This window comes from Gracilinanus agilis, chromosome 3, assembly GCF_016433145.1.
Source record: "Gracilinanus agilis isolate LMUSP501 chromosome 3, AgileGrace, whole genome shotgun sequence".
In the NCBI taxonomy this organism is placed as follows: domain Eukaryota; kingdom Metazoa; phylum Chordata; class Mammalia; order Didelphimorphia; family Didelphidae; genus Gracilinanus; species Gracilinanus agilis.
The window spans coordinates 374,905,251-374,933,242 of NC_058132.1; the positions used below are offsets into that span (position 1 = coordinate 374,905,251).

Here is a 27,992-nt window from a genome sequence, read left to right on the forward strand (position 1 = left end):
AGATATGGAGCTTATAGCTATTCTTGGACATACTCCAAGTTTACCCTCTTTATGTTAAAGATAGGATAGGAGGATAGAGAGACAGACCCGGAGATAGACTGTTCTGGGTTCAAATGTGACCTCAGATACTTCCTAGCTGTGTGACCCTGGAACAAGTCATTTTACTCCAACTGCCTTGCCCTTACCATTCTTCTGCCTTAAAATCTATACTTGATATGGATTCTAAGACAGAAGGTGAGGGTTTTTATAAAACAAATTTCCTATTGCCCAGAGATCCAAGACTGTCAAGTCTTGTGGACATATATATTTGTTCTAGATTATGAAATCTATTTACCAGTACTTTGGTTCAAATTCCATTTGTTAACCTTCATTTCCTTATTTTCCGTTTAAAAAGATGAACTCTGTGTCTGAATCTTTGGCTGTGGCCTGTAGCCTTTTGTTGGGTTTGGGCCTTGGAATGACTCCAGCACTTAGCAAAGTGATTGGCACGTGTTGTTCAGTTGTTTCAGCGAGGTCCAACTCTTTATGGCCTCATTTGGGATTTTCTTAACAAAGATACTGGAGTGGTTTGCCATTTCCTTCTTCAGTTCATTTTACAGATGAGGAAACTGAGGCAAACAGGGTTAAGTGATTTGCTCAGTCACACAATTATTAAGTGTTTGAGACCAGATTTGAACTCTGGTCTTCCAGATTCTAATGCCTGTGCTCTGTCTACTATGCTACTCAGCTACCCAACTGGAACATAGTAGGTAATAAGTATTGCTTGTTTGATTATGATCTATGTGCTCTACAATTCCAATTTCTATTCCCAATCCCTCCCATCCTGCACTGCTCTGACACTACCTGTGATATCAAGCTGACGACATTGGAAAGAATGTCAATTTTAAAATCAGGTATTTGTTCAATCTTGTCCAACTCTTTATGACCCCATTTGGGGTTTTCTTGACAAAGATACTGGAATGGTTTGCCATTCCCTTCTCAAGTTCATTTTACATATGAAGAACGGAGGCAGATAGTGTTAGGTGATTTACTCAAAGTCACTCAGCTAGTCAGGATCTGAGTTCAGATTAGAACTGATGAAGAGAAGTCATCCTGAACTCCAGGCCTGGCACTCTATCCACTGAGCCACCTTGATGCCCTGAGCCACATAATAGGAGGCAGATTCAAATCCCAGCTCTGCTTCTTTCCATCTACATGACCTTGGTTAAGTCATTTGACTTCTTTGAACCTCGGTAACCTCATTAGTCAAATAAGAGTTAATCTGTCTCTATGTTTTTTTCCAGTTCTAAAATCTACAATCCCCAAATATCATTACAATTTTTATTTAATGATTTAGGGTTTGTCAAATACCCATTATACTCAATTTAGCCTCATAAGCACCCTACAAAGTACTTTGGGTATTTACATTTTACAAATAACTGAGTTACAGAAAGGCTAAATATCTTGCTCAAGGTCTCACAGTTATTTAAGGGTCTGGTCTTCCTGACACCAGTCCATCATTCTATGAATGAAGGTGCTGCTAAATTACTTTTAAAAGTGCTTGAGAAGGGGGCAGTTTGGTGGCTCAGTAAACTGAGAATCAGGTCCAGAGAAAGGAGGTCCTGGGTTCAAATATGACCTCAGACCCTTCCTGGCTATCCCTGGTCAAATCACTTAACCCCCATTGCCTAGCCCTTACCACTCTTCTGCCTTGGAATTAATACACAGTATAGATTTTAAGATGGCAGATAAGGGTTTTTTTTTTTTTTAAGTGCTTAAGAATAATCTACTTTACTCAAAAGATTCCCCTCTGTGCTCTTGTTTGCATTATAAAAATGCTTACCAAACATGCTGTCCAATTCTTTAGTGGGTTCTGAATTGATGAGGCAGATAGGTGATACAGTTGATAGAGCATGGGACATGGGGGTCAGAAAGACTTGAGTTCAAATTCTGCCTCAGACACTAGTTGTGTGACCCCCAGCAAGTCACTTACTTAATGCTCTCAAGCCCAAGCTTTCTCTACAAAATAAGGATAATAACAGCACCTTCCTTCATAGGGTTGTTGGGAGGATCCAGTGAGATATCAATGTATATTGTGAACACTTTGCAAATTTTAAAGCGCTATGCAAATGATGACTATTGTTATTTTGGGGCTCATTATTGTCAGTAGAGAGCTTACCATTCAATCCATTTATCTGCCTAATTTGTTCTCTTTTTAAATTTTTTTTCTCAAAAACCCTTATTTTCTCTCTTAGTAAGAACTCTAAGATGGAAGGGCAAGGACTAGGCAAACAGAGTTAAGTTACTTGTCCAGAATCACATAGCTAGGAAGTATCTGGGGTCAAATTTGAACCCAGGAAGATGAGTCTTCCTGATTCCCAGGCCTGGCGCTCTATCCACTGTACCAACTAGCTGCCCTTCAATTTTTTCTTCTAACACTGATAAAAAAAAATAAAAGTTAAATGCCTGAGTATGACAAGGGAATGAATCACTTGTTTCTCCTATGGTAAAGTCCAGAAATAACAAGTATACATCAGTGGAAGAATAAAAAGTTATTTCCTGTAAAAAAAAAACAAAACAACTATTTCCTGTAAGCAACACAGAACAAAATGCTAGCAAGCAGATTAAATCTGATCAAATGAAAATGTATTTCACTGTTACAACATGCTACATATGTCATGCAAAGGAAGAATCTCCACAGTATACAGAAGTACTGGCCGAGTAAAACACGTTCAGCGGCATCTCTCAAGGACAATATATCACAGCAAAATAAACGATGAGGAAAGGATGGGAAAGATTCCTTCAGAAGACAGGACCATCATCTTCCTCATCTGGGCCTGTTCACTTACTGGAAAAAGGGATTCCTCAGACATTTACCAAGATAAATGGAACTACATCATGGTGGGCATGGACTTTATTTCATATATGTATTATACATCTATATGTACATACAAAAACATACACACAGAATACTTAGCTATTGAATTGTTAAACAATTGCTGGTTTTCAAAGCACAAGGACAAGGTTACTACTGAGACCATGGCATTCCATCAATTTCCTCACATGATCAACATTCCCACTTTTTGTTCACATCTGCTAAAATTCTTGGTCTCCCTTGTCCCTTGAAGTACTAGATTAACAAGGCCTCAAAGAAGAAAAGAATGATAGAGTTTGAGGGTTACATTCCATCGAAAGAAATAAAATGAACCAAAGTGCATTTCGTATGGCACAAAATGTTTATAAATGATAAGGTCCTGTGGGGATTTTCCCACAGATGTTTCAACATGTTACAGAGGTTGATGTCATTAAAGCAAGTGAAAATACTGTGCCCCTTTGGGACCCCATCAGTGTCTTAGAGCAGTAGAGTTTTCACTGAAAAGTTTAGATTTACTTTTTCCTAAAGGTGGACAGAGAGACATAATCCAAGAAGTGGAAAAACAAACAAAACTAAAACAAACAAGAACCCACCACCATTACCATCACCAGAAACAATTGTATTTGCTGCCTGTGTCAGGATACATTATTTAGACAAACTCAAGCGAAACGTTCAATTATAACCTGGAAAACTGTGGTCAGAACTAGAAACAATTGTACGATGAGAAAGTTAACCTGCAATAATCCAACTTCAGAGTCAGATGGGACTCATTGTGAGAAGGTACCTTTCTCCCTGGACAAATAGATTTCTTAAAAAAAAAAAAATTTCTTAAGAGCAAAATCATTACAATCGGTTTTCAGTTGGCTAAACTTAATAGCAGAGGGGCTTCTAGGGTTAAGCATGCTGTATTTCCTCAATGAAAACTCATTTCAAAGCCTTCAATGAAAGAAAGCATGATTGAAGGGGAAAGGAGTAGGGGAGGGAATATGGGAGGAAGTAATCTCTTCAATACCCTCCCCCATTTAGATAAGGACAGCATGCTGCTCAAGTCCAGGGTATTTTAAGTGACCTTCAGGTTAAGAGTGGTAATGTTAAGTGTATTTACAAGAAAAGACATCTAGATATTTCTGTGACCCAACTTATGGAGAATGATTATAAAGTGAATTGACAAGTTGAAGTCTTTGATGCTCTTCAGATAATGATTAGGATAATATCTTAAGTACTTGATCTGTAGCCAAAGCTTTAATACACAGCGCAATGAAGCTTCCCTGAAACTAATCAAGGGTTAAGAGTCAAGATTTACATTTTTCTTTCTTTTTTTTTTTTAAAGCCAGTTTAGGGGCATATACCCTTGAGAAGACATAATAGTACATTCAGCTCTGATTATTGGAATCCAGTAGTCAAGGATTATAGAAGCTTCTTCAGATGATAAACAGTTCATATTTTACTGCCAGCAGCATCACAGGTCTGTATTTCCTCCATCATATACTACCTCTGTCAATTCAAAAATGAAAAAAAGAACAACAATCAAAGGAATGTCAATCCAGCAAAACTTCATTAGTTCTAAGTTTATGACCCAGAATCCCCTTTCCCTCTATCTCTCTTTGAAATTACTACCTAAGATAAATGCTTTTCTGATTCTTCCTCAGAAGTAGCACTCCTTGGCTTTTAAATAAACTACAAGAATTTGGAAACAAGTTAATTCTTTAATCAAAGCATATGAGCAGAGAGAAGTTCATTTAGTGACATTATCACGGGCATATTGTTCCTCTCTAGGTACTACTTTTCAAGGTTTCTGCTAGGGGAGGCAGTGAGGTCTATCAGAAAGAAATTGCAGAGTCAGAATAGCTGGTTCCTAATCCCTGTCTTTTTTCCTGCTTGCATGGACTTTGTCAAATTGCACAACCTTATTTTAAGGTCTATTTATTTAGAAAACAAGCAGTCGGAATAGATGATTTCTAAGGTACTTTTCCAGCTCTAAGTCCTATGGACTGATGATGATATATGCAAAGCTGAAAGTATATAAACATTTTCCTAAACTAAGTGACATTTGGGCATCTTTTTCCCTCAAAGTTTTATACTATTAAATACTTAATTAATTTTAATAGGTTTTAAGTTTTACATTTATGTATTTTTATATTCTAACTTCTTTTTTATAAGGTTTTAAAAATACTAGCTATTTTCCCTTAAATTCTCTCTCCCCCACTGAACCAACCATTCTTTGTAACAAAGGTAACATCTAAGTAAAACAACCAATATACAGATCATGTCTGGACAACATGTATTTATGCTGAATCCCATTTCTGTAGTGCCCACCCTTTCCCAACCCCCCACTTAGAGGAGAGAGGTGCTTCTATTATATGTGTGTATGTATGCATGTATATGTGTCTGTGTGTGTATGTATAGATACACACATATGCTTTTTTAATAGAAGAGAATGCTAAAAAAAAAAAAAGAGCTTCTGAAAGGGAAGCTAATGAAGTAGAAATTTTATGTTATGGTCAAGTTTAACCGAAAACTCCTAAAAGAATTGAAATATACTGATTGGGGAAAATATTCTTCCTCTTTTGGGCACCTATTTAATTTAATCTAAAAATGGCCTGTGATGTGAGAAACTGGAGGTGTTTTCTTGTGTGAAATGACTATGTGTTGTTTGAGCTTCAACTCAAGATGCTAAAAAAGTGGGAAGGGGAGCAAATTCTAAAAAGTGTTTTCTAAATGGGATCACTATGGTTTTGGAGAAAATGACAGCTTGTGAAGATGAGACCAGTTTGGTTTAGAATGCTGATATACACTCTGGTGTTTATTGAGAAAAGAGTAAATGGTAGTACACCATGACAAAAGTGGGAAAAACATTTTCTGAAAGGAGTGAAGTCAGTTTTTAACCTGGTAATGATGATGCTTTTTCTTTTTCTTTTTTTAAACCCTTACCTTTCGCCTTAGAATCAATACTGTGTGTTGGTTCCAAAGCAGAAGAGTGGTAAGGGCTAGGCAATATGGGTTAAGTGACTTGTCCAAGGTCACAAAGCTAGGAAGTGCTGATGTCAGATCTGAACCCTGGAACTCCATAACAATGTATTTTCAAAATTACTTTCTACTTGGCCTAAGCTGTCACATAATTTTCCTGCTCTACTGTTTTCAGAAACTTTGAACTCTCACCTCTGTCCAGCATTTCTGATAATTCTTGCTACCTCCATCTGAAATGCTGGAGTGGAATGGTATTCCAAAGCTCCAGGGGAGAATGAAGAAATAATAACACCGACTATAAAAGCCACTTAGCATTTCTCTTTTAACTTAACTTCCTAAGTCAAAGAAATGAATTAAAAGTTTATGCCCAGAACTCTAGGGAATATAAAAAATCTCCACATTTTATAAAATAGCATTGAAAATTTTAAACAAGAGATTCGATTCCACTTAAGCTGCTACTTTTAAACAAACTATTTGATTAAACTGATTCATTTAATATGAAAAAGTTTCAACATTCTGTTTGGAGAATTAAAGCTACATATTAATAAACCATGAAATTATATATCATATACACTAAATTAAATTATTGCTATCCCTAATTCCATATCTAACAGACAAAAAGTTGTCTTTCCTCTACCCCAAGATGTTCTTAAGTTTTTGTGAGTTTCATATTAACTTTTCAGGTTTTTTACATAAAAAGAAATACCAATACCTTTTTTGGAACCAGACAAATTTTCCAAAGTCTGAGCCAAAAGCTTCCTTAATTGTGACTTTCATGTGGATGCTATCTCCCTGATCATTGCATTACTATGACCGAGATGGGCAAAATACTTATCATTTCTAATTTCTGACATCCCAGATAGAAATGCTTCATACATACACACGTGTATAAATAAATTAAATATATAAATGAAAAATATGCCGAGATACACATATTCAGGAAATTTGACTGAAATGTGATTTTAAAAAACAAAATCCTAAAGCATTTGAAAAAGCAGTCTGCTTGAAGGGAACAGAGCACGAGACCTGGGGAATCCAGAGCCTTGGGATCTGGTTCCGGGCTTTGCCACTTGTCTTGGGCAGGTGTCAGACTTGGGGCCAAATTATAAGGGGCTGAGTTGTCTACTGAACCAAATTAAAATGTAATTGGTAACTGTTTAATAAAATAAGTAAAAAAATAATATGATGCAGATAATGTTCATTGTGATTTTTTTAAGTCAATATGTGGTCTTTCGGTGAAGGGATCTGTTTCTATTTGAGTTTTTTAACAGCAGTAGTTTGGGTGATCTGCTATACTTTGAGCTATTACTATTTATTATGTTCTATTCAAAACAGTAGTAAGATAAGGGATAAGGGTTGTGAATGGCTGCTATACTTTCAGCCTGGGTAAATAGTGGGGGGGGGAAGGGAGGAGAAAGAAAGGGTGGAAGGAAAGAAGAAAGGAAAAGAAAAAGACAAAGAGAGAGAAAGAAGGGGGAAAGAGGAAGGAGAAGAAGGAAGTAAAGAGATAAAAAAGGGGGAAAAAAGGAAAAGAAAAAGAAAATTTAAAAACGGTCCCACTATAGACAGCCATCCCAAAGTACTGTACCTTTACATTATAGCATATTGTATTCATCAACATATTGTATTAAGTGTATTTTCTGGTCCTGGACTGTTAAATCCCTCAATCAAGTTTTTGTTACAGTCATCTATGGCAAGGGTTTCACTGGATTTCTTGGGATAAGGTGGGGGGCCTGTGAAATCTAAGAGGTCTTCAATGGCCTTGGCATTGCTGGTTCCATTCTGTTCCAAAGAAACACCGGGAATGATGTCATTCACTGGTGAAAATTCTGGAATGGAGATAAGTTCTTCTTTTGAAACCGGACTGAAAAAAAAAAAGAGAGAGAGTTCTTTTTTTCACTGCTCAAATCTCTTATTCTAATTTTACTCTTATACCTTTTGCTTATATTCTCTTGGAAAAGGTAGGTGGCAAGTCATTTCAAGTAGAACAACCTAAAGATTGGAAAGTCAAAACAGAAAGCAAAACCAAAAAAACTAAAGCTAAACCTTCAAGAGAGAGTTTGATATCTGTGTATATGTGACAATTGTTCCCATTGCTTTGGCACCTGAGTTCCCCTCATCTAGAGGGCTGATGGGGTGGGCATCTATGAGTTTCATATGGTGCCAAGCCCAATGGTGGTCCATCCCACCTAACTTATTTATAGCATATACAGCAAAGTTAGCTGCCAAGTGAATAATTATTTTCTCATTTAGCTCACAGTGGAAAATAAAAATCTTATAGTATAACCTAATTTATCTGGTTCTTGCCCATCGGAGTTCTCTGATTTACATGGGCCAAGCTGATCTGCCTGGCATTCAAGAGTTTCCACAATCTGGTACTACCTTCCCTTTTCCAGTCTTATCTCTTATTCTCTCCTTTCCACACTCCCACCCCCAACCATTCATTCTATATTTCAGCCAAACTAGATGCTTCAACCCACTGTACTTTTATTAATCTGTCATTTTTCTCACTATTACAGGTGCATGGAATACTCTTTTCCAACAATTTGCTGTTGAATTCCTCTTTATTTTTTTTAAGGGTGTCAAATGCCACCTTCTTCCAGAAAGTCACCTCTGACAACAGCACCTTATGATCAGTGACCTTTATTCTTTCCTTCCCTTTATGGCTAAGCTCTTTGAAAAAAAGACATCAAGCTTCCTCTCTCCGATACTTTCCAATTTGGCCTCTTAACTCATTGGAGCCCTGCCCTCTCAAGTCACCAATGATCTCATTGCCAGATCTAATGGCCTTTTCTCAATCCCAGAGATTTTCTCTGGCCTCTCTGCATACCCTGACACTACTATTGATCACCTTCTCCACCTGGATACTCTCTCCTCTCTTGGTTCTTTTGAGTGTTCTTTTCCGGTTCTCCTCTTATCTGGCTGACCACTCTGTCTCAGTTTTCTTTGTTCAGTATTCCTCTTTATCATTACCACAAACTCTGGGTGTCCCCAGAGTCTCCATCTGGGGCCCTTTCTCTTTTCACTTTTTACTTTTTCATTTGGTCCATATCTCCTAAGATCTCAAAGGTTCAGATATCATCTCTGTGCAGGTGATTCTCCTGTCTACATATTCAGCCCAACTTTCTGTGTTGAGCTTTAGCATGCATTTCCTCCTTCTTTTTGGAAATTTCATACTAGGCATCTTAAACTCAACACGTCCATGTCCAAAATAGAACTCATATAACTGTTCTCCCCCAATGCCCTTTTTTCCCATTTTCAAAATTCTTATAACAGCCCACAGCCTTTGGTGTCATCCCTGGGTCCTTACCCTCACTGACCCTGCATATCTAAGCTGTTGCCACATCATTAAGTTTCCATCTTCTCTCTCCAATCAATATTGCTACAACTCTAGTTCAAGACCTCATCTCACCTCGACTACTGCCTCAAGTATTTCCATATTCCAGTCCATCCTCCACTCAGATGTCAATGTAATTTAAAAGAATATATATATATATATATATATATATTTTCATCCACAAACTGACTAATGTGAAAAAATGTTATACATGATTGCACATATCAAATCTATATCAGATTGTTTACCCCATCCTAGGAAAGACTGGGAGAAAGTGAGGGAGGGAGAAAATTTGAGACTCAAAATTAAAAAATAAATGTTAAAAAATAAAATAATAAACTTCCTGTAGGAAAACTTCTCCTCCTCCTCCTCCTCCTCCTTCTTCTTCTTCTTCTTCTCTCTCCCTCTACCCCCCCCCACACACATACACATGCCCATGCTCAATGTGGGCCATTAACTTCAGAATCAGATATAAAGGGCTCTCTTTGGCATCAAGAAATGTTCATTAACATGGAAATGTTTTGCATGAGTTATCATGCAAAATATATACATGTACAAATAAAATGTATAAGTATACATGTATAACCCAGATAGAATTGCTTACCAGCTCCAGAAGGGGGCAGGGAACAGAGGAAGGGAGAAAATTTGCATCATATAACTTTGGAAAACTTATGTGGAAATTTGTTATTACACATAATTGGTAAAAAATCAGTTATTTAAAAAAAGAAACATTCATAACCTTCCCCCTTCTTATTCTTTTCATACTTTATGCTCCTACTACACATTCTACAATCTAAGTATATTGGCTTACTTGCTATTCCTCACTCATAACACTCCCATCTCTCATTTTAATGCTTTTGTACTTACTGTCCTCCATGTTTTATGCTCTCCCTCCTCTTTACATTCACTTCTTAGAATCCTGGTTTCCTTCAAGATTCAGCTCAAACCTCACCTTGGAAAGGTAGTTCTCCCCAACTGCTAATCCCTTTCCCTTCTGATGATCTTTATCCACTCTGTGTATGTATGTGTATACACATATATACATATGTATGTATGTATACACACACACAAAAACATACTCTTACCTTCTCTCTTGGAATCAATGCCAAGGCAAAATACAGGTTAGGGCTAAGCACTTGGGGTTACATAACTTGCTCAGGGTCACACAATTAGGAAGTTTCTGAAGTCGATCTGAACCCAAGTTCTTTCACTTCTAGGCCTGGCTCTCTATCCACTGTGCTATCTAGTTGCCCCTACTCTGTATATATTTTGTATGTAACACAGTTACTTGTATTATATTTCTTTCATGAAGGGATGGATTTGCTTTCTTTTCTTCTTTCTCTCCTTTCTTCCTTTTTCTTCCTTTCCTCCCTTTTTCTCTTTCTTCTTTCCTTCCTTCCTTTTCTTTTTTCTTTCTTCATTCATTTCTTCCTTTCTTTTTCTTTCTTCTTTCCTTCTTTCCTTTTTCTTCCTTCATTCATTTCTTCCTTTCTTTTTCTTTCTTTCCTTCCTCCCTCTCTTCCTTCCTCTATTCCTCTTCCTTCCTTCCTTCCTTTCTTTTTTCCTCCCTTCCTCTCTTTCTTCCTCCCTCCCTCTTTTCTTCCTTCTTCCTTTCTTCCTTTCTTTTTCCTTCCTTCCTTCTTCCTTCCTTCCCTTCTTCCCTCCCTTCCTCCACAGGCACATACCAAGTATGTAATAAATGACTGTTACCTAACTTGATCTCTTACTTTGTCAGTAACAATATCATGACAGTACTTTGAAAATATCATTAACATATTTGGGCTAGTATATTAGTTCCTTCTAGACTATGTAGTAAGCTCCATGAGAGTAAGGCCACGTCTTATCTGAAACTTGATATCTCCCTGGACACTTGGTATGGCATTTAGTACCCAGTAGGTACTGGGTTAATGTTTGTTCTTTTCCTCCCATCTTTCCTTGGGGAAGCAATGTAGGTTAGTGAGAAGAATACTGGCTTTGGAGTCAGAAAATGTAGATTAAAATCCCACCCCTGATGCTTATTATTGTGAAATCACAGGCAAGTCACTTCAATTTCCTGGGGCTTCATTTTCTCATTTGTAAAATGAGATGTACAGACTCCATGATCTTTGAAGTGCCTACCATCTCTACATCCATGACCTGAATAGAAAGAGATGGTGCTATGAAAGACAGACCAGAGAATGCGGATTATAGTTAATGAACCTGGATGGAAGCTTTCAGGCATCAGAGTAAAGGATAACCCTAACCTTAATATCCCTAATATGATCTCTTAACAAGTAAAATCTCAGCTTTCTTGATTTCCTCTTCTAATCACCCAAAGCCAGTTTTGGAATAGTAATTGTATGAAAAGCTCTGCTAAGAGTAATTATCTTTCTAATACTAGAACACAGGCCTTGAATAATCCATATTACAAAACTCACTAAATCTGCACCCCCTAGTTGGCGAGTTCTGGGAGGGGGGAGGGAAAGAACATGAATCATGTAACCATGGGGAAATACTTTTACATAAATAAATAAATATAAGAAAAGAAAAGAAAACGAGAAAGAGAGAGAGAGAGAGAGAGAGAGAGAGAGAGAGAGAGAGAGAGAGAGAGAGAGAGAGAGGACAGGAGGAGAAAAACCAAGCCCAGTTTTAGGACATTTCTTCCTCTGACTGAAAACAGCTTTTAAAAAATGAAAACTGATGACACAAAGCCACAGAAAGACAGAAAATCCAGACTCTCTCAAACAGTATGTTTTCTTATCCTCTTTCTTAAAGCCTGACACAGCAGGTTTCCTCTAATTCCCCTGACCCAACTCCTAAGGCCTTTTTAAAAATACATATTTTATTTTTCTCAATTACATGCAAAAACAATTTTTTACATTAAAAAAATCTTGAAGTATAATTTCTCCCTCCCCTCTCTTCCCCCAGCTTTGAGAAGGCAAGCAATCTTTTTAAACCATTACCTTCTATCTTAGAATAAATACTGTTAATTGGTTCCCTCAGCTTTATTTTTTATAAACCTTTACCTTCCACCTTAGAATCAATTCTATGTATTGATTCCAAGGCAGAAGAGCAATAACGGCTAGGCAATGGGGGTTAAGTGACTTGCCCAGGGTCACACAGCTAGGAAGTGTCTAAGGCCAGATTTGAACCTAGGACCTCCTGTCTCTAGGCCTTGCTCTCAATCCACTGAGCTACCCAGCTGCCCCCTCAGCTTTATTTTTTTAAATGGGTCTGTAACTTCATGGCATAGGAATTCTCAGGAAGGAAAAACTCTTCTACTAATGCATATCAGCGCCTTCTCCTGATCCTATACCTTTAAATAGTTGTCTAGGTACTTACTTAAAAGCTAAACGACTTGCTGGGGTTACATGGCCAGTATGTGTGAAAGGCAGAACTTGGAACTAGATCTGTCTCTTCCTGACCTTGATACCAGCTTCTTAGCCACTGCTATGCTGACACTCTCTTTAAAAAAAAAAAGAAAACCCTTCCCTCCTGTCTTAGAATCAATGCTATGTATTGGTTCCAAGGCAGAGGAGCAGTTAGAACTAGGCAATGGCAGTTAAGTGACTTGCCCAGGGTCACATAGATAGGATGTTTCTGAGGTCAGATTTGAACCTAGGACCTCCAGTCTCTAGGCCTGGTTCTCAATACACTGAACCTCCCATCTGCCCCCTAATTTAAGTCAATAAGCAGCTAATAGAGACCTGCTTCTGTTTGACTTTGACGACACTGTATACCACTCTTTGGATTCTTGGTGTCACCTCCTGTCAGCTATCACTCCCTTGATCCAGCTCCAAACCCCTCCTTGCAATGGTACATAGTTTCTTCCATGTCTTTTGTTCCCTTTATGTCTGGCTCTCCCCTCCTCCTATCCTAAGAGGCCTTAGAGCAGAACCATCTTGGGCTCTTTTGTTCCTGCCAGGGCTTTTACAGCATCTCACAGTGCTGCTCTAGAAGATCATAAAATAATTCAAGTTCCCAACTAATGCATGCTATATTTAAACATTTCTTAAGTTTGGTGCTTAAGATCTTGAAAAAAAAATCAGCGTCTTATTTTGTGAAATGAGGGAAACTAGTATTAACCCACTGCCATAAATGTTCTGTCATATCATCCAAAGCTACTTTAACTTGTTTCATTGGTCCCTGCATCAGAGTAGAATGAAGAAATCAATTCAGAAGTTATTCAACAATTTCAGGAGACAGGAGTTAAGTATGAAAGAAATACATGTACCTAACATCCATAGACTGAACCTCATCCGTGGAATCATCCAGACTATTCAACTTCCCATCTAGGGCATCCAGATGGATGAGTCCTGCCGTTGGCTTAAGACCATTAGAGAAGACATCCCGAGAGATAGTTTCAGGAGCAGTGGGTCCCACACCATTAGCTTCTTGGTAGGTGGTCAATTCATTGATTTCTAATTTGGAAAAAAGAGTCATTAAAAACACAGTGCCTCAGGATAATCATATAGTAACTAAAACAAAGAAATTTTAGGCAAAATTGTCTCTTGGATCACTCGGTTCAATTCTCTGATAAAATTACAACTTTCTTGGAATAGAAGCAGATTAATTAGGTCTCTTAACTAATTTCCCTCAAATTCAATGAAGAAAACTGATCAGGTAACAAAACCTGACATGTAAAGAGAATTTAAGATATACAGAGGAAGCTTTGTTAAATATGAGACAGCTTTCTCATTCCCACTAATTGTAAGGCAAAGAAAAAGATTGAAAAATTATTCTAGGGGCAGGTAGGTGGCCCAGTGGATAGAGAGTTGGTCCTAGAAAGAGAAAGAAAGAAGAGAGACAGACAGACAGACAGACAGACAGACAGACAGACAGACAGACAGAGACAGAGAGACAGAGACAGAGACAGAGACAGAGACAGAGAGAGACAGAGAGAAGAAAAATAAAAATAAATCTGAAATGGGTCTATCCTTTGAGCACATGATATGGAAGCATAGGACTAATATTTAAATGCCACATCTGTCTGCGACTTATTTTCTGTATATAGCTTTGGGCAAATTGCTTTACCTAACTGCCTCTAGTTTCCTCAATCTATAAAATGAGGAGAATGAAACTAGATCAGAGGTGTCAAATACAAGTGCCATCTAAATTAAAGATTAAATGTGACTAGGAAATATTTAACCAAATAAATAAAAGTACAATAAAATATAGATAATGTTAATATATGGTTTTCTAAATCAATATATGACCTACAAGGATCTTTATCTATGATTTAGTGACCTCTATTTCTATTTAGGGCAGCTAGATGGTGCAGTAAAGTACTTGGCCTAGAGACAGGAAGATTCTTCTTCCTGAGTATATTATCCCAGGCATTTATTTACTCACTGTGTGACTCTCAGAAAGTCACTTAACCCCATTTTGCCTCAGTTTCCTCATTTTAAAAATGAGCTGGAGAAGAAAATGGCAAACAATTCTAATATCTTTTCTAAGAAAACTCCAAATGGGGTCATAAAGAGTCAGACATAACTGAAAATAACTAAAAATCATCTCTATTTGAGTCTGATGCCACTGGAATAGATGACCTGGAAGGTCCCACTGATCTAAATCTATGATCTTAGGTTGCCCATAACTGGTATGGAGCAACCAAAATTATCAATAATCTTCTTATATGAAAGAACAGGAGGGACAAAATAAACTTCCAGAATTTTTGTAAGCTGCTTATTGTTTATTTTTATTATTTATTATTTATTTTTATTGGAGTTACTAAAGACATCACTGACTTCCTTTTAAGGAATATTTTGTAAGTGGGCTCTGTAATTGAATCTACACAAGTCTTTTGTGTAGAACAATCAATCTCTACATACTCTATGAATCTGGTAGTTATTTGGAATGGAATTTCCCTTTCTATTATTGCTTCTTAGATTTTGTTATTATATAGAAACAAGTCAATTCCCCTCCCCCATTTTCATGCAAGATTTTCTACATTAATTCCATCACAAGAGGGAAAAAAAGCAAGAAAAATAAAGTGAAAAAGTATGCTTCAGTCTGCACTCAAGAGTTCACTAGTTTTCCCTCTGGAAGGGAACATTTTTCAATAAGTTCTTTGGAACTCTTGTGAATCATATACTGGTGCAGTTGATTTGGGAGTGTTTATTTTGTAGCCTACAATTTTGCTGAAGTCATTAATTGATCTTGATTAGTATCTTTGCTGATTGCTTAGAATCAATTTTCTGAGTATACTCTATCAGTATATATTTTCCAAGTATAGCACCATATTATCAGCAAATAGAGAGAGTTTTATTTCCTCTTTATAGATTTTTATATCTCGGGGGCAGCTGGGTAGCTCAGTGGATTGAGAGCCAGGCCTAGAGACGGGAGGTCCTAGGTTCAAATCCGGCCTCAGACACCACTTCCCAGCTGTGTGACCCTGGGCAAGTCACTTGACCCCCATTGCCTACCCTTACCACTCTTCCACCTATAAGTCAATACACAGAAGTTACGGGTTTAAAATTTAAAAAAAAAAAAAAAGAAAAGAAGATTTTTATATCTCTAATTTCATTCTCATGTTTTATTGATCTTGCTTGAATTTCTAGAACTATATCAAATAATAGCATTGTGGTAGTTATTGTTGCTTTACTCTCATATCTACTGGAAAAGATCTTAGTGTATTCCCATTGATATCATATTTATCTGGGTTTGGATAGAAGCTTTTTATGAAATTAAAAAACTTTGAAGAATTTTTGGCATAAATGAGTGCTATAATATCAATGATTTTTCAATAAGAAGCTCACAGTTTCTGGCATGGTGACTGGGGACGGAGGAGAGAAAAATCTTTTACACACTGGTTTGTACAAGGTGATCTAAGGACATTCCCAGCAATAAAAAAAAATCCATGGTCAATGTATGATCAGTAGTTACGAATGTCCTAAAAACAGGATGCCAAGGATAAATTCATTCTGATACTCACCTACTTTACTCTGCACAACTGGTGTCGGTGTATTTTCTACATCCAAAATTGGCTGAGTCTCCAGTTTGGGCTGAGATTCCGATGTAGGCTCTTCCTTCTGTCACAAACAAAATATATGAAAGACTAACTTGCAGCAGCGAGAGAAAGGACTTTAAAAAGTTTATGCCACATTTAATTCTTGGCTGGGTCATCTGTCTACCAATTAATTAAATTCTACATTTATTAAATGTGTACCTAAGTCAAAAACGAAAGTCCTTTTCCTCAAAGAAGGTGAAATCTACTGGGAGCATACAATACATATCTAAAATGATAGGGCAGATGTTAAAGGAATACAATGTAATTTCAAGAGGGAAGGCTGATAATAACTGCAGGGATCAATAAAGACTTCATATAGAAGGTGAGAGGGAGCTCCTGGAGTCGGGAAGATTCATCTTCCTGAGTTCAAATCTGGCCTCAAACACTTACTAGCTCTGGCACCTTAGACATGTCACTTAATTCTTTTGTCTCAGTTCCTCATCTATAAAATGAGCTAGAGAAGGAAATGGCGAACCATTCCAGTACCTTTGACAAGAAAACCCCAAATAGGGTCACAGAGTCAGACACAACTGAGATGACAACATAGTAAGTGAGGAACTTTGATGGAAACTAAAGATTTGTTAAGGCAAAGGGTGAGGTAGAGCATTCCAAGTGTCAGAGATAGCCTGCAAAAAGAGAACAGGGTTGAGACTAATCTGGCAGGTGAATCTAACCTGAATGGAAATGAAATAAAACTGGAAAGGTAGAGGGAGGCTCATTTGTAGTGAGCCCTAAATGCAGAGCGGAGGCTCCTTAAGACAAACATCAATTATATGTTTTGTTTCTGCTTTCTCTCTTCTCCTTCCTCGATGAGGGAGGTTTTTTCCTCCCTTGATATTTCTGTACATTGGAAACCTCCTTCTATACATATAGCAAGTGACCACTGGCCTTATTTTTGAAATCCTTCTTCTTGACTTATCTTTTCTTGTTACTAATTCAGCATTCTCTAACAATACCAAGATGGTGGACGACTCAAACACTTATTAGTTAGTAATCTTCCCTCCCTCCTACAAGTCTTTTAAATTTATTTCTCATTTCTTCCCTTAACTTACTTGGTACCATGCCTCTATGTCATTTCCCCTTCCCACCTGGCTTATGGTACTGTGGCCTTCATCCTTTTTTCCTTCCACATAGCATCACTGTAATCTGCTTCTGGGAACCTGGGCTTAGATGAATGAATTCTTCCCATATCTGTCCAGAATCAGGCTTCTGTTCTACTTCCTAAACATCTCCATATCCTGGTACTGTAGGCTTACCCTATTCCCCCCACATTCCTGGTCCCCTTTATACAGTTTCATTCCCCTTCTCCCCCACTCCAATTAGAATATAAACTCCCTAAGGGTACAGATTGTCATGGCTGCTTATATTTGTACCCTTAGTGCTTAGCACAGTGCCTGGCACATAGTAAACACTTAAGAAATGCTTTCTCTATGTCTTTAGCTCTCTTTCCTTTGTGACCTTAAAGCCAAAACAAAACTTTTTAACCTAGTAGATATTGTATAAAAATAATATACTGTGGATTCCTCACCTTCACCTCTGGTGAAACATCGCCTTTCCTGGTTCTCCTCATAATTTCATCTATCCTCTGGAAAATAAAAAAAGAGAGCCAGCATGCACAAAAGTACAAATGTGGCACAATCTGACATATTGCTGAGGACGGAAATTCTCAGAGTCAATGGGGGGAAGAGAGCTCTCCAGTTACACTGTGAATTTGTGCTTTTAATACTCTTTTCAACAGGAAAAGAATCGTATTTGCACAGCATTAAAAAACTGTGTGGCAGTTAGTGACTCAGTGGATTGACAGTCAGGCCTGGAAACAAGAGGTTGTGGGTTCAAATTTGACCTCAGATACTTCTAGCTGTGCAGCTCTGGATAAGTCACTTAACCTCAGTTGCCTAGCCTGTACCACTCTTCTGCCTTGGAACTGATACTTAGCATTTTTCATTTCATTTTATTTTTTATTCTGAGCTTAACAAATACCAAATAAAGCAAGCATTTCCATATACATTATAGAATAGAAGGAAAGAACTGTACATAGAACTGGGACTTCTTGGGCAAAATTTGCTCTATCTATTTAAGTTTCATATCATTTTCTTCACAACCCTATGAGAAAAGGAAGGCAAAATATCATATAAATCTATATTATCTGCTTGTAAAGAAACAGTCTCAGAAAGATATAATGACTTGTTCATGACCACATAGTTACTAACTGCCCCAGCTAGAATTTGAACCCAAATCTTCTGACTAAATCCAGGATTCCAAGTCCACATGTTCTGGCTTGGAGACTATCTTGACTCTAAACATTAATATTTGAGAAACAGGTTACCCCATCCCTAGCATCAAAGACTTCTTGTTCATGATGAACCATTAAAAAAAACACCTCTTTGGACTATGTACCCATTAATCAGAGCCAGCCCACTAAAGCAGGATACACTCTGATAAGCAGGGGAGTGGGCACACAGGTACCTAGAAACAGATAAAAAGATCGGGAATCCCCATCTCCTGGGCAGAAAGAAGCTAGACAAGACTTGAGAAGCTCCTCAAGAGAGAACTTGTACCCTTTAGAAAGGCAACCCACCTTTCTCATGTTTCTCCTTTATCATATGGCTCATCCTGGTCCTTCCCCATCCCTTGACCGTACCTTCTTTCTCACCAGTCTTTCCCGCTCTATCTGCATCATGATTTGTTCTCGTTCCATACGTAGCTGTTCAGCTGCTTCCCGTGCCTTAATTTCTGCCTCTACCTTCTAATAAAAAGATGGAAAAAAGAACAAGTTATTTGTGCTCATTAGTCAAAACACTTTGGAGTTCTTACAACTATCAATTTTTTCTTTTCTTATGGCCACAGAGACCAAAATTGGACACAGCTAAAAATATAACAAGTGAAAGCCACAATATCTGGGTTTAGGATTTACATTATCTTCCCAGCATTTTTTAACAACCTAGTGTGAAGCCAATATTAACTCTTTGAAGGCAAGAGCCCCATTTTATTTATCTTTTAATAGCCCAAGCATAATGCTTTGCATACCAAAGATCCTTAAAAATATTTGTTGAATGAATAAATGAAATTCTGTGAAACATTTAATGCTCAACTGATGAATTAGCATGCTTCAGGGTGAGAGATACTGGGAAATAAACAATTGTAATCTTTGCTTTCAATTTAATGTTAACATATGAGAAATAGGATACCCTATTCCTGTGTCAGACTTGCTTGTTTGTTGGTCAGTTATTTCTTTTAAACCCTTACCTTCTGTCTTAGAATTGATGCTAAGTATCTCTTCCAAGAAGAAGAGTGGTAAGGACTGGGCAGCTGGGGTCAAGTGCCTTGCCCAGAGTTACGTAGCTAGGAAGTATCTAGGGCTAGTATTTGAACCCAGGACTTTCCATCCCTAGGCCTGGACCAATCATTTGTTATGTTTTACACTTGTGCTCCACCAGGGTCAGACCACAGTGTGGGAAGATTCCTCTCAGTTCCATGTATCCTCAATTTTAAGAGAAGCATAGACCAGCTAAAGCATGTCTAGAGGAGAAGTTTGAGAGAAGGCAAAACTTCTTATTAAGAGGAATGTCTGAAGGGCTGGGGATGTTTAGCTCAAAGGAGAGAAATGATGGTCAAGGAAGTGGGACTCTCTCTTTTCAAGTATCACTGCATTCAAATATATGAAGGGCTGTCATGAGGAAGAATAATTCATTTTCTGCATGGCTCTGGAGTACAAAACTAGGACTGATGGATGAAGGTACAAAGAGGGTGAGTTAAGCACATGTTAAGAAGGAACTGACAATTATAACCATTTAAAAAGCGGGGGGTTGGGGGGATCTACATTTGCTTTGGTAGACAGTGAGTCCCTTTGCCATGGAAAAATTCTAGAAAAGGTTGGATTGACCATCTTTGCGGGATTCTCCAGAGGGGATTCAGGCACTGGATAGTGTAGCATGAATGACCTTGAAGGTTCCTTCTAACACTCATAACATATGAATCTATGATTCTGTTATTTAACTTAAATTTTGTTTCTTTGAAGAACTATGTTCAACAATTCCTTGATAATCCCTGGCTGTGAGACCCTGGGCAAGTCACCTAACCAACCTCTATCTGCCTCAGTTAACTCAACTATGAAATGGGGAATCATATAGCACCTACTGTGTCCCAGCATTGCTGTGGGACCAAATGAGATCACATTTGTTTAAAAAAAAAATGCCTGGCCCAGAGTAGTTTAATAAATGCCTGCTCCCTCCTCTGCCCTCACCTTCCCAAGAAGACTCATGCTGTACCTGCTTTTCAATTCTGATTCTTTCTTGCTCTTCCCTCTCTTGCTTTTCTTTTTCTTGTTGCTCTCTTAAGAGCTGTTCTTCCTTAGCTTTCCTCTGGGCTTCTTCTTTAGCTTTTCTCTTCTCTTCTTCTTCTCTCTGTTTCTTTTCTTCTTCCCTCTTACCATCTTCTTGTTCTTGGAGAATCCTGTCTTCTTCTGCCTTCCTTTCTTGTTCTTCCCTCTCTAGCCTTTTAATAAAAACACATTAATTTAATTAATAAAATTGATTTATCAATTTTAATAAAAATATCACATTTAATTTAAATAAATGCACATCACATTTAATAACAAACATCACATATTCAAAAGAAGTTGGAAGAAGTCCTAATGAATACTGTCCACATAGTAATAATTAATAATAACAAAATAATATTGATATATAATAACTATAAATGATGGATAGTGTTTATATGGTGTTTATATACCAGGTACTTTGCTAAGAACTTTACAAATATTATCTCATGTGATCCTCACAACAACTCTGGGAGGTAGATATTGTTATCAACTTCATTTTATAAAGAAGAAACTGAGGCAAACAGGTTAAGTAATTTGCCTAAGGGTAATTTGCCAGTAAGTATCTGAGGCTGGATTTGAACTCAGCTCTTTCTAACTCTCAAGGCCTAATACTTGATCCACTTTGCCATGTAGCTGCTCCCAAACATATGCCTTTTATATCTGTAGCCATTTACACAGATTCATGAATTGGGCTTAAGAGTTTAAAAAGCTAGGTGAATGGGCAGCTAGGTCCAACAGAAGATAGAGTTCCACACCTGGAGTTGTGAGGATCTGGGTTTAGATCTGGCCTCAGATACTTCCTAGCTATGAGACTCTAGGCAAGTCACTTAATGTTGCCTACCCCTTGCTCCTCTATCTTAGAGTTGTCACTAAGACAGAAAGTAAGGGCTTAAAAATAAACAAATAAATGAATGAATAAACAAACAAAGAAACAAACAAACAAATAAAAGACTTGGTCTAGGCTCTAAATTACTTGAATTTCCAACCCCTCCCTCAAAAAGCATTAAACAAAGTTGATTATAAATTCCGTTATATGCAGGGTAATGACAATACAATAGCATAACAAATTATAGACTTTAAAATGTCAACACTAAACAACAGTGATTAAAAGAGTCCACCACTCTTGTCTATTCTCAACAGTAGAAGTGGGAGGGAAAAAAAGCTTACATCAACTCTAAGTGTGTCAGTGGCCACATGGATGCTATTTAGTGATTTCAGAGCATCTGAGAAGGCTTTTCAGACCTGCTTTGGTTGGAATTGAAGCTTCAAAGGTGGAGAACAAATGGAAGGAAACTTCAAAGGACCCTTCTGGAATTAATTATTTAAAAATCAATAGTACTGATTTTCAGTTTAATATTTAATAGTGTTAAAAATAATTATTTTGTCTTTTATCCAACATAGAGGAAACCATTTATGGCAATATCTAGGCATCTTCCCTCCATAAATAAAGCATTGGTCAAAAAGGGTTGAGGGGAAGAGGAGGAGGAGAATGAGAAAAACCTGTACTTAACAGGGGCCTGCCTTCTTATTTAGTGAAGTTATGAGATCTGAGGATTTGAAATCAGAAGTCCCAAATCAGAAGTCACTGGCAGGGGTACCCAAGTGGCTCAGCAGATAGAGAGCCAGGCCTAGACATGGGAGGTCTTGGGTTCACCTGTGATTTTAGACTCATTCTAGCTGGATGACAAGTCACTTAATTCCAGTTCCTTAGATCTTACCACTCTCTTCTGTCTTAAAACCAATACTTAGTATATTCTAAAACAGAAAGTAAGGGTTTAAAAAAACAATAACTGTATTAAAGACTTTAGGAACACCCTGTTTTTAGATAATTCATATTTATAATTAAGCCCTAATAGCTTAAAACTGTAAAGATGGGATTCATGTAAGGGGGATGGGCCAAAAGGAGCCAGAGACAAAACTACACTAAGAATTTATGGATTTCCCTATATTCCTAATTTATTTCCATTTGAAGGCAAACATGATTCAAAAAAGCAAGATAAAAACATTGCAGAAAAACATCTCAAAATTCTCTTAAAATGATCTCTCCTTTTCCTGTCTTTCTGATTTTCTGTTTCTCTCCTTTTTCTCTCTCCTCCATCTCTCTTTTCCCTTCTTCATCCTTCTTCCTCTTTCTTCTGTCTCCTGTCTATCTATGATCTTTCTCTCTTTGTCTCTCTCTAAAAGAAATAAATGTACATGTCCAAAACTGGGCACAACTATTACAATATTAAAAATATTCTCCGCTAATAAAATTGTGTATACACTTTGAGTCAGCAATGCCACTATTAAGTCTATATATCAAAGAGATAAAAGAGGGAAAAGACCTATCCTGTGCAAAAATATTTATGGCAGCTTTTTTGGTGGTGGGAAAGAATTGGAAACTGAAAGGATTCCCATCAATTGAGGAATGGCTGAAAAAATTGTAATAGAATTATAATGGAATATGCTATAAGAAATGATGAACAGGATAATCTCAGAAAAACCTGGAAAGATTTACATGAAATGAAGCAAAGTGAAATGAGCAGAAACCAGAATAGTGTACACAGGAAGTAATAATTCAGGATGATCAACTGTGAAAAACTATTTTCAACAATACAATGATCCAAGACAATTATGAAGGACCTATGATGAAAAATGCTATCTATTACCAGAGAAAGATCTGAATGCAGATCAAATCAAGCTTTTTAAAATTTTATTTTTCTAGTTTTAGTTGTTGGGTTTTTTTGGTCTGTCTTTCACAATATGACCAATATGGAAATATGCATTGCTTGACTGTACACATATAATCTATTTCAAATTGCTTGCCAAGGGGGAGGGTAAGGAGGGAGAGAACTTGGAAATCAAAATTTTAGAAATTTAATGTTAAAAATTGTTTTTACGTATAATTGGGAAAAAAAGAAGATATTAAAAAATTTTAAATATTCTCAATTAGCAAAAGAATATGTCTCCCTTCTAATAATCTCAGATCAATTTTGAATTAGTCTGAGAGCCTGGGTGGGACACCAAAAATATGTAGATATGTCATTTAAGCTCTTTGTCACTTTCCTCCTCTGTAAAAAATGAGAATCCTGTTCTATTTCTACTGCTGCATCTGGAAGGATGATTGTGAAGGTAAAGTGCTTTGCACACTTAAAAGTGGCAAAAAAATTGTGAATGACCCCTTCTATTAAAAATATCATTCAGAAAAGAAGGATGAGGCCCTTGTTTCCAACTCAGTCCCTCAGAGTGGACAGTGCCCATACTTCAGAGGTGTGTAGAATACCTCTCTCGCTCTTCCCTCTCCTGCCTCTCTTGTTCTTCTTGCTCTTTTTGCAGACGAACCTGCCTCCTCTTCTCAGCCAGGATTTTGGAGGCTTCTTCTGCATCGGTTGTTCCTGCAGTGAACTTCCCTGATGGTGCATGAAGGATCAGAACATTAAAGAGTACAGGAGAAGGTAAATTGACAGAATAACCCCAACGATCTCCACCAGGACAGCATTCAAGGCATCCTCCCAACCATAATGTACAGGTGTGCTGGAAAATGTGCTTCACAGCCCTGGCAGCATTTCCTTGGGGAAGCTTGGGAGGAAGCATTTTAAGAGATGCAGTCTATGAAAGAGATGGGCTTAGAGTCTTCCTGAAGACCTGAATCTAAATCTCTCCTAAGACACTGACTAATTGTGCATGACTCTGGGTAGTTATTTCAACTTCTCTCAGCCCTGCCTCCCTTCCCTCATTTGTAAAATGGGAATAATAGCAGCACCTACCTTGTCAGAATCAAAGGAGTTAGCATCTAAAATGCTTCATGAACTTTAAATTACTATATAAATGCTAGATTTTATTAATATTATTTTTAAGTATTTTAAATACTCAAAAATAAAAAGGCTTTGATAGCATTCTTCAATTGCCTGTTATTTAAGCAATACAGATTGAGAATGAAAGGCAAAACCTTTTTTTTTTTTTTTTTTTTTTTTGCTGAGAACTAAAATTGGCCCCATCTAGCCTATCTTGCTGAGCACATCTAGGGGCCTTTCCAAATCCATTAGCAGAGTCAGCCTGTTCGTCTCTAGCTCTGGCAATTCCCTTTGGGAGATAAGTAAGAGAATGCAACATAGAAACTATCTGAGTTGAAGAGAGGTGTTAGGAGAAATGTCATTTAACAGCAAGAGAGCTTCCCTTTCTCCTCCTACTCCTCCTCCTCCTCCTCCTCTTAGCAGAGGCCAATGCTTCCCACAAGAATCAGGATGATTATATGGTCACCTAGAGATCTGTTCCTCTAGACTCCCCACTCCCATCTCCTCTCCCCCACCCCAAGACCAATTCCTTCTGCACTGGCTTTATTAAGGAGGCTTACTTACCTTCATTGGTGTCGGTCTTTCCTGTCCAAGGGCTGTGTTTCTCTGCAGAGTGCTTCTCACTTGTCTGATCCCCATGAGCTCCAGGTGCTTTCTGACTCAAAGTCCCTTCTTTTTCCTTGTTTGCTTTCTCTTTATCTGCTTTCTTCTTGGGAGTCTCTTGGTTGGGAGAAAGGGGGCTGCGGTATTTGATGGGAGATCCTTGGTACGGTTTGGTATTCTTTGGAGATTGTGGGTATGTTTTTGCAGGTGGTCTATAAAAAAATCAAAAAACCAACACAGGAGTAAAATTTGAGACCTTAGTGGACTTACTGTGTTCTTCCTGTCTCTCCTCCAGACCTCAATATATTTGTAAGATTAGAATTTCAAATTTTCAAATTGGCATTTTAAAGAGAAAACTTAAATTTTTGTCATAAGCCTTAAAATGAAGAAAGGTGTCCAGGAAAAGATATCAATATGTTCTGGGAGGCAGAATGGTACAGTGAAAAGGGCATTGGCATCACAGTACCTGGGTTCAAATCCTACCTCTAAGACCTTTGGCAAGTGGCTGATCTAGCTTAAATTTCTATACAAACCTTCTCTAGTCCCATCAAATGATTTAACCTATGTGGTATGTGCAACCTGGTAGTTCCTTGGGGGAGACATTGTGTTTATAGTGGAAAAGGTGCTGGGTTTGGAATCAGAAGAGCTTAGTTCAAATCCATGGTTTTGTCATTACTACTTCTATAAACCTAGGCAAATCACCTATCTCTATGAGCCCGCTTTCCTCATTTATAAAATGATATGGAGGTGGTGGTGGATGGGATGGACTCTAGATTCCCTTTTAACTCAACATCCATGAGCCTCTGAACCCTTGATTCTTTTCCCTAAACCCTAGAAGAGTCTGGCCTAATTATATGATTAATTAGTGTAATACAGCTATGTGATATGTGATATGCTACGGATAAAGTGCCAGGACTAGCGTCAAGAAGACCTGAGTTCAAACTCAGCAGCAGATACTTACTACCCATGTTACTTTGGACAAGTCACTTTACCCTATTCACCTCAGTTTTCTCAACTGTAAAATGACCTAGAGAAGGAAATAGTAAACCACTCCAGTATCTTTGCCAGGAAGACCCCAAATGGGGTCATGAGGAATCCCATACAACTGAACAATAAAAAAGTGCTTTGTATTTAGAATCAAAGGACTTGAAATTCTCATTGAAGCTTGGTACTGAGTGTGTGCAATTACCTCTCCAAGATACCACTTCCTCATTTGTTAAGGGAAAGGGTTGCACCAGATGATTCCTAAGGTCTGTTCTAGCAATAAAGTTTTTGTTCCCAGGAGTATTTATTATACATTTTTATTGCTATCTTTTGTTTCTATATTGCTTCAATTTCCCCTTGCAATCCTCCTTCCCATCTTCCCTTTTGCAAGAGTGCCATTCCATAGAACAATGAATCTGAGGTTCTACTTTTCAAAATATGTTCATGTCCATGACCTCATTTGTCCTTTGAAATAAAACCTTACAAGGAGGCTATGGCTTGATATTCCCAGTTTACAGATAAGGAAACTAAGGACTAGAGAAACTAAATAGCATTTTCAAAGATACAGTTAATGGCAGTGAAAGACCTAGAATCTAAGGCTCTTGACTGTCAATATTTTTCCATAATACCGCACTATCTTTTCCCATAAACAAACCAATAAAAGTGTAGCATCTATATATAATGAAAACAATAAAGAAGGGATTGGAAGAATAGGCAACAAATACTTTAAAGTGCGCCTCCTATTTGCCAGGTTCTGTGCCAAGAACTTTATAAATAGGATCAGTTGGATCCTCATAATTAAACCTTGGGAGGTAGGTACTATTATTATCCCAATTTTATAGTTGAGGAAATTGAGGCAGGCAAAAGTTAAGAGACTTGCCTAGGATCAAATAGCTAGTAAGAGTCTGCGGCTAGATTTGAACTCCAGACCTAGTACTCTAACCACTGGGAAACATAGCTTGACAAGATCATGAATTAAAGTGAAAGGGAAAGCATGGCCTCGTGCCCAGCAAGGGACACCAATAAATGACCTTGATTCTCTAGAGAAGTGGTTCCCAAATTTTTTTGTCCTATTGCCCCCTTTCCAGAAAAAATATTACTTAACCCCCTGGAAATTATTTAAAAAATTTTAATAGCAATTAATAGGAAAGATAAATGCACCTGTGGCCATCACTGCTCCCCTGAATTACTGTAGCACCCACCAGGGGGCGGTAGTGCCCACTTTGGGAATCACTGCTCTAGAGTTTCAAATGTAAAGAAGCCTTTTTCTGAAGCTGATATTAATTACTGCTAAGAGATTAACTGAGAACATGTATGAGTCAGGACAGGTCTTCTCATGATTGTTTTAAACCAATCTTTCACATTTCTCATGGGGCTAGAAAACAAAATCAAATTTTATCTTTTTTTTTTTTTACATTGCCCACTCATGTAGCATATACTGACTTGAGATGATGATGATGAAAAAAACATGATGTTTTATCACAGGCTGCTGAGTGACGCAGGAGATAGAGTGCCATGCCTGGAGTGACGATGATTCATTTCCATGAGTTCAAATATGGCCTCAGATACTTAATAGCTATGTGACCCTGGGTAGGTCACTTCACCTTGTTTGCCTCAGTTTCCTCACCTGTAAAATGAGCTAGAGAAAGAAATGGCAAACCATTCTAATATCTTTGCCAAGAAAACCCCAAAATGCGGTCATAATGAGTCAGACTGGACTGACATGGCCAATAACTAGGAAGGTCAGGTATAACACAGTAATTTAGAAAGTGAAGTTGATGGCTGGAAAGAATACCCTTGGATTGCTGTCTGGAGGGCATCTCTATGAGGCTGCCTAATTGGGAAGGAACAGGAGATACTGCCACTCTCCTGTTCTTTGGGTAATCACTCTTTTCCCCAAGAAACATTTCAGATAAGGGGTATTAAATTCAATTGCATCATAATAGAGAAGAAAACACTTAGTTATGCCTGGCAGCAGACTCAGGGCTTATGAATGTCAGACTGGGCCAGATGCTTGACAGTCTGGTAAGCTATAACAAAGGAACATCATCATTATGATCTTTGGTCACCTAGAGAACATGCTACAGGAAATCTTAGCCTGGAGTCTGTGAACTTCTTTTATTTATTTATATATATAGATATATATATATCTATATATATATATA

General features: G+C 37.7%; 1 protein-coding gene across 1 annotated transcript in view; it reads right to left on the reverse strand.

The window, feature by feature from the left end:
* Window positions 1-2,683: 2,683 nt before the first annotated feature.
* MAP7D2 (MAP7 domain containing 2) overlaps window positions 2,684-27,992 on the reverse strand; it is a 183,194-nt gene continuing 157,885 nt past the window's right edge. Inside the window, exons 9-17 of the mRNA XM_044666814.1 lie at window positions 24,805-25,055; window positions 23,730-23,856; window positions 20,415-20,640; window positions 18,788-18,892; window positions 17,675-17,731; window positions 16,072-16,168; window positions 13,372-13,558; window positions 7,410-7,685; window positions 2,684-4,348 (exon numbers count right to left, since the gene is read on the reverse strand). Of these exons, the coding sequence (XP_044522749.1) occupies window positions 7,436-7,685; window positions 13,372-13,558; window positions 16,072-16,168; window positions 17,675-17,731; window positions 18,788-18,892; window positions 20,415-20,640; window positions 23,730-23,856; window positions 24,805-25,055 (1,300 nt within the window). The 3' untranslated portion in view covers window positions 2,684-4,348; window positions 7,410-7,435. The remainder of the gene's footprint in view (window positions 4,349-7,409; window positions 7,686-13,371; window positions 13,559-16,071; window positions 16,169-17,674; window positions 17,732-18,787; window positions 18,893-20,414; window positions 20,641-23,729; window positions 23,857-24,804; window positions 25,056-27,992) is intronic.